The sequence below is a fragment of the Grampus griseus genome, assembly GCF_964374135.1.
Source record: "Grampus griseus genome assembly, chromosome: 10".
Taxonomy (NCBI): domain Eukaryota; kingdom Metazoa; phylum Chordata; class Mammalia; order Artiodactyla; family Delphinidae; genus Grampus; species Grampus griseus.
In genome coordinates, this window is record NC_139004.1 from 91,223,468 (window position 1) to 91,241,222 (window position 17,755).

General features: G+C 39.2%; 1 protein-coding gene across 4 annotated transcripts in view; it reads left to right on the top strand.

Moving 5' to 3' along the window:
- CNTN4 (contactin 4) overlaps nucleotides 1–17,755 on the top strand; it is a gene marked incomplete at both ends in the record, with an annotated part of 493,058 nt that overhangs the window by 311,314 nt on the left and 163,989 nt on the right. For all 4 annotated transcript variants that reach the window (XM_082664454.1, XM_082664456.1, XM_082664455.1 and 1 more), the window contains 2 exons: nucleotides 8,105–8,207; nucleotides 11,209–11,393. In XM_082664454.1, coding sequence (XP_082520580.1) covers nucleotides 8,105–8,207; nucleotides 11,209–11,393 — 288 coding nt within the window. The remainder of the gene's footprint in view (nucleotides 1–8,104; nucleotides 8,208–11,208; nucleotides 11,394–17,755) is intronic.

Here is a 17,755-nt window from a genome sequence, read left to right on the forward strand (position 1 = left end):
TGTGGTAAGAGCTACCAAGGAGCAGTGAAGGTTCAGTGAGATTATGCAAACAATCAAGGTTTGTGTGTAAGGAAGCCTGGCGTGGTCTTGGGAATCAGCTCAAGCTTCCGTAAAGAGTTGGCCAATCTAACAGGAAGGATAAGAATTCCAGGCAGTGGATACAGTATTTGTTTAAACCAGGAGCTGGCAAATTTCCTCCTGTAGGCCAGTCTTGCCTGTGGCCTGCTTTTCTAAAGAAAGTTTAACATTTTTTTCCATAAAAATGTTGAGTATTCTTAGCTAACTCCTAGATTCTCTGTAATTTTTATTGCTATTGTAAATAATATCTTATTTTTAATTACATTCTCTATTTTACTTGTCAGTGATTCAGCATTTGGCAAGCTTGCTGAAATCTTGTTAGTTCTATAGTTTGTTGATGCTGTTGACTCTCTCATACTTTGCTATCTTCCCCATTTCTTCCAAGCCAGGATTTAGCCAACCCTTAGTTTATGGGCCACATATAGCCCACCGCTGTTTTTGTAAATAAAATTTTATTGGAAAGTAGCCATGCTTATTTGTTTGCATATTGTCTCTGGATGCTTTCCAGCTACAATGGCAGAGTTGAATCAGAGACTGCATGACTCACAAAACCTAAATAAAATCCTTGCTATCTGTGTCTATGCAAAAAATAACTTTGCCAATCTCTGACAACAGGGTAATATCTTTAAATATTTTAAGACTGTTCATCAAGACTTGTTCTTTGCGGCTCCAAAGACTTGAACTAGGACCACCATGTACAAATTAGGGGGAGAGGGACTTCCCTGGTGATCCAGTGGTGAAGAATCCACCTTCCAATGCAGGTGATGCGGGTTTGATCCCTGGTCAGGGAACTAAGATCCCACATGCCACGGGACAACTAAGCCCATGCCACAACTACTGAGCTCATGCGCCTCAACTAGAGAGCCTGCGTGCCACAAACTACAGAGCCCATGTGCTTTGGAACCTGCACACCATAGCTACAGAGTCCACGCGCCCTGGAGCCTGTGTGCCACAACTAGAGAAGAGAAAACCCTCATGCCACAACTAGAGAGGAGCCCACGTGCAGCAACGAAAGATCCCTCATGCCTCAACAAAGATCCTGCGTGCTGCAACTAAGAAGCGATGCAGCCAAAAATAAATACATACATACATACATACATAAGAAAGACATAAAAAATTAGAGGGAGAGAGAGTAGTTTAGCTCACAATATGAAGAACTTTTTAGTAGGATCAATACAAAAGTACTTCACCAAAAAAAGACAAAAGTCAGCTTTCTTTCACCTAAAAGATGGTGGCTTTATGATTAATTGCCCAAACTGGAAACTATTAGCAAAGTACTTCAGGACTTGTAAACCAGGACTGTCCCAGGCAAGCATGGATAAATAGTTACTCTACGTTCATAGGAGACACCTTTCTGGAATAGTTCAGGTTATCTCTGTACTTTAACTATTGAGGAGGAAGGAAAGAGATGTAGGTTTGATTGAGGTCAAATAATGGGATTTGTTTTCACCTCCCACAGGCTTCTGAAGTTACATTAAAACCCCAAGTGTAAGTGACATACACCCCTCAGGTGTCTTATTCCTCTTTTCCAGCACTGGGGAAGTTCTTATTTGCACAATTATTGCCTCGAATGGGAATTCACTGATTATGGGCTGGGTAGTGGTGGAGATTCCATGGACAGTCCCCTAGATCCTACAATGTCTCCTTCAACACAGGGCAAAACAAACCTTTCTTAAAAGAGTAAAATAGTGAACTCAGCCAAAGAAATGTGTATGACTAATCAGATATTTCCAAATATTTTTAGATAAATGGAATATATATCATATGATTCATTCCTCAAGAAAGGCCATGTGGGAACTTTTCATAGGACAATTTTTGCAGTTTTTCTTCAGTAGAAAATCCCACTCTGTAGAAGTTGGTAAAAGTCCCTTCTGTGGTTTAATTTACAACCGCAGATTCCAGCTAAGGCAGGTGTTGGCAAAATCTTACGGCACAAAATTCTGCAAACTGGCCTCCTTCTGCCAAGACAGCTGTCTGCAAATTGTAGTTAAACAAGAGTGGCGTGTGGCTGATTTCTCTTTTATATTCTATAATTTGGCAGTTATTCTGTCACATTCTAGTTCTTACATACATTAGCGTCAGCCTTAATAATTTTTCAGACTTTGTAAGAGAGATAATCATTGCCACAAGGTCGTCTGCAGGATCCAGGCTCTTGATTGGCGTTGTGACTGGTGCGACTCCGCGTTACTAGCCATCTCCCAATGACTAGCCCATGATGCATGTTACTTTTCCGTGCAACTTCTTGCTTTGGCTCAACACCTCATGGTTGCTACAGAAGTTCTTAAAGTACATTCCCTGGACCAGAAGCATCAGCATCACCTGGGAACTTGTGAGAAATGCACATTCTCAGGCTCCATCTCAACTTACTAATTGAAACTCAAGCCCTCCAGGTGATTTAAAGTTTAGGAACACTGGTTTTGGGAAAAACACCTAGAAATTTGTAGCATGTCTTCTTTAGGAAATAAACTCAGTTATTCCATAAACAATTAATTGTTCTGTGCCTATGCCACATCACTATGCAAGGCACTGGAAAAGGTTAACTACAAATGTCATGAAATAATGATCAGGTCTGTGGTCTGCACATCGTAACCCCATTGCTATAGTTGGTGTTAAATCAATATTTATTGAATTCATTGGAATGTAAATACACCTAAGCCCCTGACTCCTGAAGACTTTGATGTATGAAATTTTAAGTGACATAACTTTCACTATTGTAGCAGCCGGTGCTCTCACTCCAATGAATAGAAAACATTGACAATGCATTTTAATGAATTAAGACTTTTTTCACCTTATGTTTAAAATTATAGATATAGGTATCTCTATGTAGAATTGAAAGCAAGAGTCTTCTCTATAGGCAATATATATATATTTCAGTCAGGAGAAAGGAAATATTGCTGAGATTATAAATCCTGGTTGATCCTGACAATATTGTATGCACTTTTACTTTAGCTGTACCTTGGTTGTGTAGACATACCTAGGCCTTGATATCTTCCCAACTTCCTAAATAGTTTGAAGATGGAAAAAGGATTCTGGAGCAGTTCCATCAGTGGCCTCACCCTTTTTGCCTAATTGTTATGTAAATCACCAGAGCAGCTATAGACCAATTAAGTTCAAAAGCGTACAGGTGGTCAGAGGAATGACTTGAAAAATGCGCTCCTCTTTTAAGGGGCCTTTTGTTTCTTAAAAAATAAAAAAAGGCAACAGGTTTTTAAATTTAATGTAGAAAAAGGCCAAAATAGTTGAAATGAAAGACATACTCAAATAAAAATGTAGCCTGTGCCAGATGTAATCAAATTAAATGGAACGCTTCACAGGTGTTCCAAAAAATGTTCATAATGTTGTTGAAGAAAATGGCTTCCTTCATTTATTTATGACTTAAATACTAGGACAGGCTTTACATACAATAAAAATTCTTTAAAGAGCAGTGAAGTGCATGCCATTTCATCTCTGATCCCTATCTTTATGTTCTATAACTACTGCCATAAATACCGTTCAATCTTCACCATTACTGATAACTCTGTTACTTGGTTCCTATAGCCATAAATACAGATCACTGTGTGTCCACCCAGAAATCACTCCACGTGACCACATAAACAGCCTACACAGCTCATTTTAGAGAAACATGATCTGAAGTGAGTGAACTTGGACAAGAGACATGATAATACTTGAAAACAACTTCCATGCCTGGGAAGACTTTCATGTTTGAATTAATGGCTATCATGTGTCCCAGTATAAAGAGCCACATTTCTACATCTTTTCCTCCCTTTCACAAATTCCTACGTATCACAGTTTTTTCCATATGCCTTGTACTGAGCTAAGATTTGTGAGGAACAGAAAAAAATCAGAAGTACTTCCATTCCTCAAAGAAGTAAAAGGACAACAAAAGAGATGACAAATGTATAAATAGCTGTAAAGATGATAGAAAACAGCAATGTTATTCGAGAGCACCCAGAAGTTTATTTGTAAAATGTTTCATGGCACTTTTTTACTGAGCACCTATTAAGTGCAGAAACAAAGATAAAAGCAAGCATGAAAAAGACAGACATATTACTTGACATCATGGGGTTTACAAGCTGGATGGAAGACAGAACGAAACACATGAACTAAACATGAGAAGTATACATTGTGATGGAGGCAGAAGTCACAAATAAACAAAATATTTCAGAAATTTGAAATCTTTGAAAGAGATGTTCTTTAAAAAATTGTTCAGTGAGGAGCCAACTGGTAGGCAAGACAAGATGGCAATTAAGAAGAACATGGCTATGACCCAGCAATCCCACTCCTGGGCATATACCCAGAGAAAACCATAATTCAAAAAGACACATGCTCTCCAGTGTTCATTGCAGCACTGTTTACAACAGCCAGGTCATGGAAGCAACCTAAATGCCCATCGACAGAAGATGCGGTACATATATACAATGGAATATTACTTAGCCATAGAAAGAAACAAAATTGGGTCATTTGTAGAGACGTGGATGGACCTAGAGACATACAGAGTGAAGTAAGTCAGAAAGAGAAAAACAAATATCGTATATTAACACGTATATGTGGAATCTAGAAAAATTGTACAGGTGAACCAGTTTGCAAGGCAGAAATAGAGACACAGATGTAGAGAACAAACGTATGGACACCACGGGGGGGAAAGCGGTGGGGGTGGTGGTGGTGGATGAACTGGGAGATTGGTATTGACATATATATGCTAATATGTATAAAAATAGATAACTAATAAACTAGAACCTGCTGTATAAAAAATAAATTAAATTAAAAAAAAAAAAAAGAAGGATTTAGATAGAGGGCCTGGTCCAGAAAGAGAGCTATTACCAGAGATAACTACAAAGAGTATGGCCTAGGTGTGGTAGACTGGGGAGAGCTCAGTGGACCTGTTTATTCAAATTCCTAACTCTATCCTATTGTCTCTGCATGACATAACAAACTTTGTTTACCAAACATTTGCTTTTCCCATATTTCTGTGAGTTGTCTTCCTCCCTTTGAAGACCCATATCCCTATCCCTCCTCCTTAGCTCAGGATGGCCTATAAGCTTTAACTGCCTGCCTGTCTTTGACCCTCTCATGCCTATGTGAGGCTCCCATATGTACAAAATTAAATTTGTTTTCTCTCCTGTTAAGTCTTAATTAATAGATAAGCCAAAAGAATTTTAGAAAGGTAGAGAAACAGTTTTTCCTCCCTCACATTCCCAGTTGTATTCCTGGCATCTAGGGCAGTAAAAAAAAGAAAGAAAGAAAGAAGCCGAATGCAAAAGACCACACATTGTTTGATTTCATTTATAGGTAATTCCAGAAAAGGCAAATCTATAGACATAGAAAGCAGGTTAGTGGTTGCTGGGGGCTGGGATTGGTTCTGGGATTAACTGTCAACAGGCATGACAGTTTTGGGGTGATGAAAATGTTCTAAAACTGGGTTACGCTGATGGTTGCACGACTCAGTCAATTTACAAAATCATTACATGTTTTTTACAGTAAGTCATGGGAAACAGTGAGAACTGAAGCAAAAGATTTGATACTTTCGGGTCATTTAAAGACTGTTGTGGGCTACAGAGTGTAGGGCGTACTAAGGAAAGGGGTACAGGAGGCTGGAGGAGGGGATTTTGAGTCGGGGCCATAGTAGGTGGGATTTTAGGATGAGGAGATAATAGCTGAGGGGACCTGGGACGCTGAACAGTGCTATTTCGGTTGCTCAGGACAAGGATGTGTGAGACATTTTTGATCCTTGATGGACCTTTCATAGTTGGATTACAGAAACCAGGTTTATATGTAGTGTTGATAGAACGAGGGAGTAGGGGGAAAACCTGATCATGGCTGAGACAATCTTGACCCTCCGTATTTTAACCTTATCATTTCATCTCCCTTCCACTCACGATATGCCACAATGTCGTTTGTCTTGATTTCCCGGGAGGACCAAAGAGCTCTTTCTCTCAAGGCAGTTGTTTTTCTAATTAACCCTGCTCTTGGGGTACACAGCCGCACACACAGCACTCAAAGGTGTTAACTTGTTCCTGAGCTCCGAGTCATACTACAGATATTTATGGGATGGTGAGTCAGCTGTATGGGTTGTTTGTTAGCAAGTTGAGCAGAAGTGTGCGAATGCGGGCGTTAGCAAGCACTGTCTCTTTATGGTCCTGCTGTGAGGGCACATGCTCAAGGGAAGGCAAACCGAACGTAAGTGCAAGAGGACTCAGAGACTGACCAGAAAGGGGGGAATGGTTTTGTATCTGAACGTGTCAAGCATGGATTTCGTGTATTGGAATTTAGTTTTGGAGTATTACTCCTGCAGTGGCCAGAGGCCACAGTAAAAGATTAAGATGAGGACTCAGGGACCAGAGTTGCAACCTTGAACACTAGTCTGTTGTGGGGCTAAAGACAAACAGTTTAACCCCTTTGAGATTACAGACTTGCTTGTGAAAGGCAGGGACAGACTAGAACTGTGGTTTTAATTTTGCGGGGGTTAAGGTCCTTTCTAGTATGGGTTGCTAGGTATGGGTCCTTTCTGCAGAAAAGTATGCATCCGTGAATGCCAAGATGAAGAATACTGAACCAAATTAACTCAAAGGTGTCTTCCAAATCCATTCCTCCCTGTCAGTCTATGAAAGGATAAAAACGAACAAGTATGTTCAACTCTGCGCTTTTGATGACATATGTCACAGCAAACCTAGCTAGACTAATGCATCATCTGTCACTTGGGGTTGATTTCTTTTTTACACATTGAGGAAATCCCATTGCTGCTTCCCAAACTGTGAAGCTGCAGATAAAGAGGGTCACCTCTGCAAAATGAATGGAACTGTTTCTCTTAGTCATTGTACCTGTCCCTCTCTGTTCCTTACTTTTAACCTTTCCATCTGAATCCTTCAGTCTCTTTTCCCTCTAACTGTGGGAAGCCTAAAGAAGAGATGAAACGGAGGATCCTATCATATTTTAGTAAGCTAGATAATTTTAAACTTTATATTGCCACAGTTGAATGAGAGACCACAGGAGATGACTAGAAATTGAATAGAAATAAATGTATTAAAACAATTAGAGTAGTAGTAGACAGTGTCAAGAATGTATTGATAAGAAATCATTCATAAGCATTTAGTTATAAAGCGTGGACTTAATTTGTTAGGCTGTGCTGCCTTGGCTATAATTGTACAGTAATTTTCCAGGATATGGGAAAGTGGGAGAATATGACCTTCAAGGTAAGCCTGCCATTGCTGCCATTGGCAAGGTGGGTATAACTTAAAGGCTGTTTTCAATGGTTACTTCCTATTGTTCTTTTGTCATTGTTTCAGAATATATTAAAAATATAAGAATTTTGTGTTACCTTGCATATACCAATTTATGACTAATTCAGATTGACCTTCAAAAGTGAAAGAAAAGTAATTTGTGGTGATAAATTGATTACTCAGAAATTGTCTTTATATAGACACAATAAAGCATGAACATATTATTTTAATGTATTTTAAATTTTCTCTAGTACGTTTCCAAAAAAATAATATATTCCTGGTGACTAGGACTTTATACCCCTTCCTGTTTTTCTTCCATGACTACTTTTTTTTTTTTTTGCGGTACGTGGGCCTCTCACTGTTGTGACCTCTCCCGTTGCGGAGCACAGGCTCCGGACGCGCAGGCTCAGTGGCCATGGCTCACGGGCCCAGCCACTCCGCGGCATGTGGGAGCTTCCCGGACCGGGGCACGAACCCGTGTCCCCTGCATCGGCAGGCGGACTCTCAACCACTGCGCCACCAGGGAAGCCCCATGACTACTTTTTTTAAAAAGTATTTTCAAGAAGCAATGGGGTATGCATGGAGAATTTACTCCTAGGCAGATGGTGTGGTGCTGTGATACAAATTTTTCTGTAGCAGTAACTGGGAGAGAAGCCATGATTCACGGCTGTTAAGAGATAGGAGCCGTTTTTGAAGGAAGGAATTAATTGCACACACAGTGATGTGTAGGAGCATCCTACGTTAACAGAAAAACACTTGTGTATGTTTTAAAAGAATCTCCAAGACTTAGCTCCTTTGTTTATTCACAGGGGTGATGGGTGAATATGAGCCAAAAATAGAAGTACAGTTCCCGGAAACGGTCCCGACTGCAAAAGGAACAACAGTGAAGCTGGAATGCTTTGCGTTAGGAAAGTAAGTCCTGGTTTCTCTTCTCCCTTGTCCTCCCTCCAGCTTGGGCAAGTGTAGAATTTTCTTTGCACTGTTCGCCGTGATGGTTTCTGAAGTTACTGAAAAGCAAGCCAAGCCTCTCTCGCTGTGATTCTGCGTGCGCATCTTTGATTTCGCCCTCTCATCATGCAGAGGGGATGTGTCATGGAACGGGAGGGATTAGGCTGCCACAATGGACATGGCCACAAAGGAGAGGAGAATGGACAGTTCTGAAAAAGTGCTTTGTTTTATTACAATGACCTGTAATGTACATGTAACCCAGAATGATAGGAAAATAATGGCCTTCATTTGAGGTACAGTGAAGTTGACTGTTTGGAAAAATGTGGACTTTCATTCGGGTCCCAGTTTATGGAATATGCATCAAACTTGTATTTCTTTTTAAATTGCCCGTCTCTTCTTTCTACTGTTCTGAAAATTTTACTTTATTGCAGTATAGTTGATTTACAATATTGTGTTAATTTCTGCTGTACAGCAAAGTGAGTCAATTATACATACATATATGTATTCTTTTTCATATTCTTTTCCATTATGGTTTATTACAGGATATCGGATATAGCTCCCTATGCTATGCAGTAAGAGCTTATTGTTTATCCATTCTCTATATACTGCTTTGCATCTGCTAATCCCAAGCTCCCAATCCATCCCTCCCCACCTCCCTCCCCCTTGTCAACCACAAGACTGTTCTCTATGTCTGTGAGTCTGTTTCTGTTTCATAGATAAGTTCATTTGTGTCATATTTTAGATTCCACATGTAAGCAATAGCATCTTCTTTCTACTTTCGATTTCGATTTCCTTCTGCTTTGAATAGAGATTGGTAAGACCTGATATTCTCTAAGAGAGTCATTATTTTACAGAGTCATCTGAAAATTATTCACAATTTTATTATTCAATCTGTGGAGTCTTCTTAGATAAGCCCACTTGGGAACCAGTTAGATTTTCCGTTACCGTATCTGTCAGAGGGCATAAGGGAGATGAAAAGCAGATCAGTTAAGATTTTGCCAGTAACCCTGTAAGAAAGGTTTGGCATCAGTGATAAAAACTGTCATCTGAAATAAGAATTTTTTGGTCATCTATGTACTTTAATGATGCACGTGAATCTCTATGCCCAACCCCACCTATCTGGCTAACTCACTGCTAACTCCTTATCCTTTTCCTGTACCCAAATGTTGGCTAAGGCAGCAACACTAACTTTTACTCACCCGCTGTGTCAGCATGTAATCTATATTCACATGATTTTGTGTTTTACAGCAACCATGGAAGAAAGCTGTTGCTTTTTATTTTCAATTTTATTTTTAACTCTAAATGAAGGATTCTTTTGGTTTTCCTGTTTTCAAGTCATGGCAGTATACGCTGCAGTAGTATCTTTACTTTGGTGCTGAAAAATACAGTGATCATTTCCTATGTCCTGAAAACTTACCCCGTTAAATAAATTATGACATTGCTGTAGGATTGAACACTGTACCAACATTAAAAGTCAAGTTGTAAAACAACATGTGAAGCCTAGAAAATGCCCATGGTTTATTACTAAGAGACTAAAAGCAGATTGCCAAACAGTAGAAGATGGTCCTGGTTTTTATTATATATAAATATATATTTATATATATATTAGGAAACTTAATTCAAAGAAAAGATGAGAGAAGGTAACTGGATAGGCTAGAAATGTGTTTGGTGAACTCTGCAAGGTGACACCTTGAAAAATCTTCTGTGGAGGAAGACAGCAAAATTTATGTTGTTCCCACTTCAAAGGGGGTATGAATTACACACTATTCACGCTGCTTGAATGGCACTAGAATGAAAACAAAGGACCCAAATTGGGCTCCTCCAATCTACACAGAAATGTTTGGGTATGCACATCCGGCTGCGGAAACACATCATCACGGCCCGCTTAAGAGCAGAAAGACTATCTCTAAGTAGAGTTATTTGTAAAGGCACGTATTAAGTATCTATCTCATAACATGTAAAGATACCCATAATGTACTTTTGATAGAGCCCTTTCTGCCTTTCCAGTTAGTGTCTGCCTAATGAACTTAAGTTCTTCTAAAACAAGTATAGTGGAGTTGATGGCTCTAATTTTTTAAATACCATCTCAGGTTTTCCAGAGAAGATTAGCAAGTCTTTAGTGTAATTACTTGTCTGTGTGTGTTTTTGTAAAAAATAAATATGTAAACAATTGTATCCCCTGCTAGGAAGCCGCAATCTTAAAAGCTGTGGTTAGCTCACTAAACCATTGATTTGCAGATTCAGTGATGCCCTTGCAATTTAAGATGTGTCCTAAAAGTTTCAGCTGGAGGATGATAGATGTCTTGAGAGTACTTAAAGACCTCACAGATTGTTTCTATCCTTATCTCACTACTTAAGTAAAGTTTCCTGAAACCACCCTCCTAATGGACTGCTACAAGTTGATAAGGTTCCACAGAGAGTGTCCCAAGAGGCAGCAAGTAGAAAAGCTGCCAGTTTCTTGTCCCCTGAGCCTTGAAACTGACACATCACTTCTGCCTTATTTCAGTAATCCAGGTAGCCAAAGAACCCACGAGTTTCAAGGAGAGAGGGCCCTGGACCTCATCTTAGTGGAAGGCATCTTTAATTCTCCACATTTGTGCATGGACATTTTTATTTTCATATTTATGATTTTAAAAGAAACAGATGCACTAGAAAAAATAGAATGAGCATATAAAAATCTGTTTTTATTTCATTGGTAATATTGCATATGATATAGATTAACTTATTTAAGGTTAAGAAAGGTTATTTGATTTTAAGGAAAACACTAAGTATATAATAATACTGGAGATGCAGATATCACTAAAATCATAATAGTGATATGTGAATAAATGACATTTGGGGAGCATTGTCTAGTGTGAGCTAATAATGTTTAGAAGCAAGAAGGAAGGGATTGGAAGCAGCATGGCTTCAAATAAAAGAAACAGTCTCTCTAACTTGATTCACTGCCATTTCTTCTTGCTATCAGTCCAGTACCAACTATTATCTGGAGAAGAGCTGATGGAAAGCCGATAGCAAGGAAAGCCAGAAGACACAAGTCAAATGGAATTCTTGAAATCCCCAACTTTCAGCAGGAGGACGCTGGTTGGTACGAATGTGTGGCTGAAAATTCAAGAGGGAAAAACATAGCAAGGGGACAGCTGACTTTCTTTGGTAAGACTGTGATTCCAGTTTATCATTTGTTGACCTTCCTGGTATTAACATTATAAGCTGGGGGGTTTGCATTCAGGTTTTTTCAGAAGGATTGTTCGAAATAGGATCGTGGAAAACCCTTGGTTTGCTGATTAATTAGCATGCCCTGGGTGATTCTGGGTGGGGAGAGTGAGGATGGGGGGCAGGGATGGAAGATATAGGCTGATACGTTTGGGGGATAGAAATTAGTGTGAACACACTTGCAAAGGACCTATTTTCTCTCCTGCCATCAAGCTGTAAAACTGACACAGGAAACGTTTTGTTATTCCTGCTCCTGTTTTTTTTTGTTTTTTTTTTTTTAAGCTCTCTGCTTTTCTTCATTCGAATTTTGATTTGGAGTTTGTGTTAATCCTTTGTAATTGCTCCTGTTTGGTAGTGATTTAATATGGTACTATGAACATTTCAAAATGCACATTGTCCAAATTTAGTTCTTACCAGAATGGAGCATGACAAATCTCTCTCACCCCAAAGACTTTTTCTGCGCAGCTGCTCCTATTCCAATCGAATCATCGGCATTGATCCAAACATTATATAAATGTAAAACCTCTAGCAAGTGGTCATCAATTGAGCCTATCTTGGAAACCCTGTTAGGGTATTGATTTGAAATCCAGAAAGGGATTTCATCGGATAGGCATTTTGAAAGCAAATTGAGTTCTCCTAAATTGGAACATGCCTGAATCCCATCTGTCTGGGGTATTGAAAATAAATATTATAGATCGATAAGTATTCAAGAATGGCTTAAATAAACAACAGTGTATATTAAAAGGTTGAGAGCAGTTCTTTAGTCAGGGGCAAGTTGTAGCAAAGGCTTTAAACCTTCCTATTTCTTGCAGTAACTAATACCACGAAAGTGTATTTATTTCATCAATTCTTCTTCCAAAGCGTTTTGGTTTTAAGATATGGGGAAAGAATTTTGTTCAGTAATCATGTAAGGTTTTTTAGAAGCATGATTAGAAACTGGGCGGAGATTTTGAATATCAGCTAGCCTTCAGCAACCTCCCCCATCTGATCCTCAGCATTTTGGACTCCTACTTCTGACATTGGCCAGTTGGTGGAAGAACACACATGATTTTACCAAGTGCTTCACATGATGACTTCAGCACCAGTTGTTTGAATAAATTTGCACTCTTTTTAAATCACTCATCTTCCTTCAACAATAAAGGACCAACTCTACTCATGCCCGATGACAGACTTGTTGCTTGATCTTTGCTCTTTCATAAACTGTCATGGTTGATACCTTATTTGATTGGTTGAAAAGCAAAAGACATCACAGTTCATTGGCTGGAAAAACATAAGACTGAAGGTTACAGATTTGTTCAGTGAGATGCACTTGCTGTCTTTTTTAAGTGTTTAGGGTACATTTTTCTCTCCAGTGTAGTAATTATTTCTCCTGTATCAGGTAGGAACAACCTGAAAATATTCAGGTAAATGACCAATTTTTTTTTTTAATTAGTTGGGTAGATATTTCCATCCAGTGGCGGTGGTTCCTAAGTGTTACTTGTGTTGCTCGAATAATTGATTGAAGTCATTTTTCACTTTCATGATTTTCTTTGAAGTGAAATATCTGTTTCACTATGTTAAAAAGGTGTGAAATCGTCTGTTACCAGGAGATGACATAGTGCTTTCTGGTAGGTCAAAGGTTTCCTGCACGAGAAATAGAAGAGTCCAGTGTTACTGTTCTGGAAAATCAACCTTGTCACTGGCCTCCAGCCTTGTATAGTGAAAGGTTTTTTCAGGGATCCTGCCTGGATATGAAAATCAGGTCCTAACGGTGTTTCCCTTTTAAAGGAAGTTGTCTGCATCCACGCATGGAGAAAAAAGCAGAATGAAATTTGCCTACTTTCTGAAGATAACTCAGCTTTTTCCTCAGTTGTCAACCACCCTAGGTGTTAGAAGCTTGTCTAATAAGTTGACTTTCATGGTGCTGGGCTTTTGCATCTATGTTTATTCTTTTGTTTATCCTCAACTAGAGTATCAGCTAGTTGACACAGAAACTATCAAATTGTTTTCATTGTCACAGGAGAGCTTAATTATACAAAAGTGCTTGGCTGTCATTTTTTTTCTTTCTTTTTATATATTTTTTCTGGTATCTAGTGGGTTTGTCCAGTGCTGCGTTTCTGATATCCAGCTGCCTAGATCTCCAAGTTAAATGAGTTATTATCATTAAAGTCACCATATATTTCACAAAAGGGGAGAAAGTAGCCCCAGTCACTTATCCACGAACGTTCTATCTTTGTTAACAAGAAAATTTCTTACAACATTAAGATGTGCTGTGCTCAGGGATTATAAACCATGGGTTTCAGCTTAGAAACCTGCTTCTCCTTTTTGGTTCCAAGTTGCTGCATCCCATTCATCACCTCTTCACTTCAACAACAACGGACAGGTGTGCTCACTTCTGTTCTGGCCTGACAAATTGGCAATTTCTCTGATCCTGCCCTAAAACCCTTTCACCTTCCTCCAAAGGCCTGCTGGGCATGGTTCCATTGCTCCTACGTTCCCTGTGTCAGGATGAGAGAAGCCCCTGTTCCTGGTTGGTGTGTTTCCACTGTGGCTGTGTCTTTAGGTTAGCATGTGCTACTCGTGGCTGGGATATGGGAAGAACTGAAACTAGTTCAGACATAAAACATTTTTACCCATCTCCATTTTCCCAATTTATTTTGCCATGACCTATACTTGTCTGTGTGGTCTAATTTTAATCTGCTCTTTCAGATATTTTTCAGCATAAAAAACTTCCTAAAAAATAGATCTGTTAATATATTCAGGGTTAAAATACTACAGATCTTTGTTACTTAAAGATTGACATTTTCTAAAATGACTTTAATATATTATTAATTTGTTCAAAAGAAATTTTTATTGCCTACCATATGGCAGGCAATGTTGGGCACTTAGGGTTGTAAGACAAATCCCTGCCTTCAAGGAGCTTGTCTTTTACTAGAAACTGATGGGAAATTTACTATTAAGCAAATAAATGAACTAGAAAATTTCATAGTGTGGTAAGAGTTGTGAAGAAAATGAGTTGGATGATATGATAGCATATAACTAGGAGCAGAAGAAAGGCTTCATAAGATAAGGTAGTCAGGGAAGACTTGTCTGAGATTTGACTTTGGAGCTGAAACCTAAAGGATGCAAAAGAGCCAGGCTTTCAAGGAGTGGTACATTCCAGGCAGAAGGTAAGGAAGTACAAAGGCCCTGAGACAGGAAACTACTTAACATTGCAATTAACACTGCATTGTGAGATGTAACAAGGAAGCTAGTGTAACTTAGTCATGGTGAGAAAGGGCAAAAGGTTTGGAAACATAGGAGGGTGACAGATGATGCAGTATCTTGTAAGCCAGCCACAGAGTTTGGGATTTATTCTGATCATAACGGGAAACCAGTGGAGGATTTTAAGCAGGGGAATGACTCAATCACATTCATGCTTTTAAAAGGCCACTCTGGTTGTTTTGTGATGACTAGATTATAGGGAACCAAGAGTAAAAGCAGGACAACCGGTCAAGAAGCCAACCAGGTGAGAGAGGTCGGTGGCTAGGACTCAAAGAAGGAAAATAAATGGAGGCTTGACGTATATTTTGGAGTTAGAATGAGTAAGACACTCCCGAGTCATTCCTACACTTAGCCATTTTATAGATAAGGAAATTGATTCCCAAAGAGAAAATGTTACTGATTGAAGTTACATGGTTATATAGAGCTAGATTCCAAATGCTATGCCTGTTCCTTCATGCTAGAGGTTCTCAAACTTCAGTGTGCTTTAGAGTAATCTGAAAATTTTATTAAAATACAGAATACTGCATTCAATCCCCAGAAGTTCTGATTCTGTAGAACTAGGGTGGGACCTGAGAATTTGTATTTCTGTTAAGTTCCCTGGTCATGCTTGTGCAGCTTGTCTGGAGTCCACAGTGTAAGAACCATTGCTCTCGTGCTAGGCTGTTTTCAAGTGGTAGAGTGAATCCTAAGATTAAATTACATGCAAGCAAAGGTGTTCCTGCTTCCCATGAAAGCTAGCAGCTTGCTGTCACATCAAGCATTATGGCCAGTCTACATAGACAAAGTAGGAGGGTGCTAAAGTAATTATCTTTGAAAAAAGGAAAAGGAAGTATAAAATGGATTTAATTCACTTGATAATTATTCATCTTTCCACCTCATTATGTCTGTATAGTCACTTCCTTTTTGCACAAATAGACCAATAGAGTAACATCATTTAGAAGAATGAAGCATGAACTAAAGGAACCTGATATTTAATGCCTTTTGTTCGGTTTCTCCTATATGTAACGGGTGTTAAGAGAGTAAAATCATCTTCACCGTGAGGAAATAGGGAATATAATATTTGAGCGGTGAGCAGGCTGTTGTTCATAGAATCCTATAATGTTTGAGCTGGAAGGATCTACTGGGGCCAACTCATTGATTTTTTAAAATTTATTTTTATTTTTGGCTGTGTTGGGTCTGCGTTGCTGCGCGCGGGCTTTCTGTAGTTGTGGTGGGCGGGAGCTACTCTTGGTTGCGGTGCGTGGGCTTCTCATTGCAGTGGCTTCTCTTGTTGCGGAGCACAGGCTCTAGGCGTGCGGGCTTCAGTAGTTGTGGGGCGAGGGCTCAGTAGTTGTGGCTTGCAGGCTCTAGAGCGTAGGCTCAGTAGTTGTGGCGCACTGGCTTAGCTGCTCCACAGCATGTGAGATCTTCCTGGACCAGGGCTTGAACCCATGTCCCTTGCATTGGCAGATGGATTCTTAACCATTGCACCACCAGGGAAGCCCTTCTCTTTGATTTTTATGAGTTAAAAAAAAAAGAAAAAGAAAAAAAAGGCCCAGAGACATAAAATAACTTACCCAAGGTGATAGAATGAGTGAGAATCAGCGCTATGACTAGACCTGCTCTTCCTGTGTTCCTTTTCCTGCCAATAAGACATTTTAATAAAATAGGTAAAGGGAAAAAAAATTCATCAATCATCCAGATACTTCTGCTTATTTTCCACAACCAAAGACATACATTAAAACATCCAGTTGAACAGATGACTTATTCACTTCCTATTTTTCAAGGTGATCACCTGATTATTGAGTCCAAAAGAGCTCTTTTTTATTTTCCTCTCCAACTTACATCTGTGACTATATGTCTAGACCTTGTAGGCCATGGTCCTTTGGCTCTAAAGGCAAAACTGTAGCCATGATGACACTGCACATGGTGTTGGATTATCTGTAAGGTCAGAATACAGAAGCATCGTGTAGCATCTCATACTAATTTCCCCACAGATGTGCTATGTATATGTGATTACTAGATACTATTCAGCCCCACAAAGTGGCTTAAAAGATCGAGTGACCAAAAAATGAACACAGCAGATAAGGTTATTCTGCAGTAAAGCTATAGTCTGCTTAATTGTCCTGGACAGAGCTGATCTCGAGACCCTCCGTTTCCTTGAGTGTCACTTCAGATAGTCAACAATTTTTGTTTCCTTCACTTCAGCTGGTAGTTCCAATTGAGTGGGTTGGTGCAATTTTTCAAGGAGTGCACATTGAAACATTTTGTAAATAATGGTCAGTGGGAAGTAATACAGGAGTAGGGTTATAGGGTCCTTACCCCACGAGAAGCTTCAGACCCGGGAAGAAAAAGTCACATCAAAGACAATGTAGTGAAATGCAGTTCCATTCCCTTACTCTGTCATCACAGAAGGCAGAAGTAGCTGTTACAATTTTTATCTATCAAGGAATATTGTTTAAATTTACTTGTAGCAAGTTTTGCATACATAGATTCATTTATCTGAAAGTTTCCGTGCTTCTCTAAAGCTGGAGTCCAAAAATTTTGGGTTTCAGGTCCCCTTTTCACTCTGAAAGATTATTGTATACTCCAAAAAACTTTTGCTTATGTGGGCTATTTCTACCAATATATAGCATATTAGAAATTAATCCCGAGAATTTGAGTACTTTATTTTAAAATGACAACAGTATAATCAGTGCTTATTAACATAATTAACGTATTTTAAGAAAACTGTATTTTCCCAAACAAAAAAGAGGGATGTTGTTTAGGTTTTTGCAAATATCTTTAACGTCTATCTTAGCAGAAAAAACTAGATTCTGGTATGTGCTTCTGTATTTAATCTGTCACGATTGTTGTTTTGGTTGAAGTGTACGAAGAAAATCTGATCTCACACAGATGTGTAGGTGGAAAGAAAGGCTCTCATGGACTCTCTGAAAGAGACTTGAGGAACCCCAGTGGTCCTGAGACCACACTTTGAGAACCATGGGTCCAAAAGAATACTCCCTTCTCCATTGACAGTAGGGGCATAGTTTGAGAGCCTGTCAGGAGAGCACAGACGTTGAAGCCAAGCAAGGCCTGTG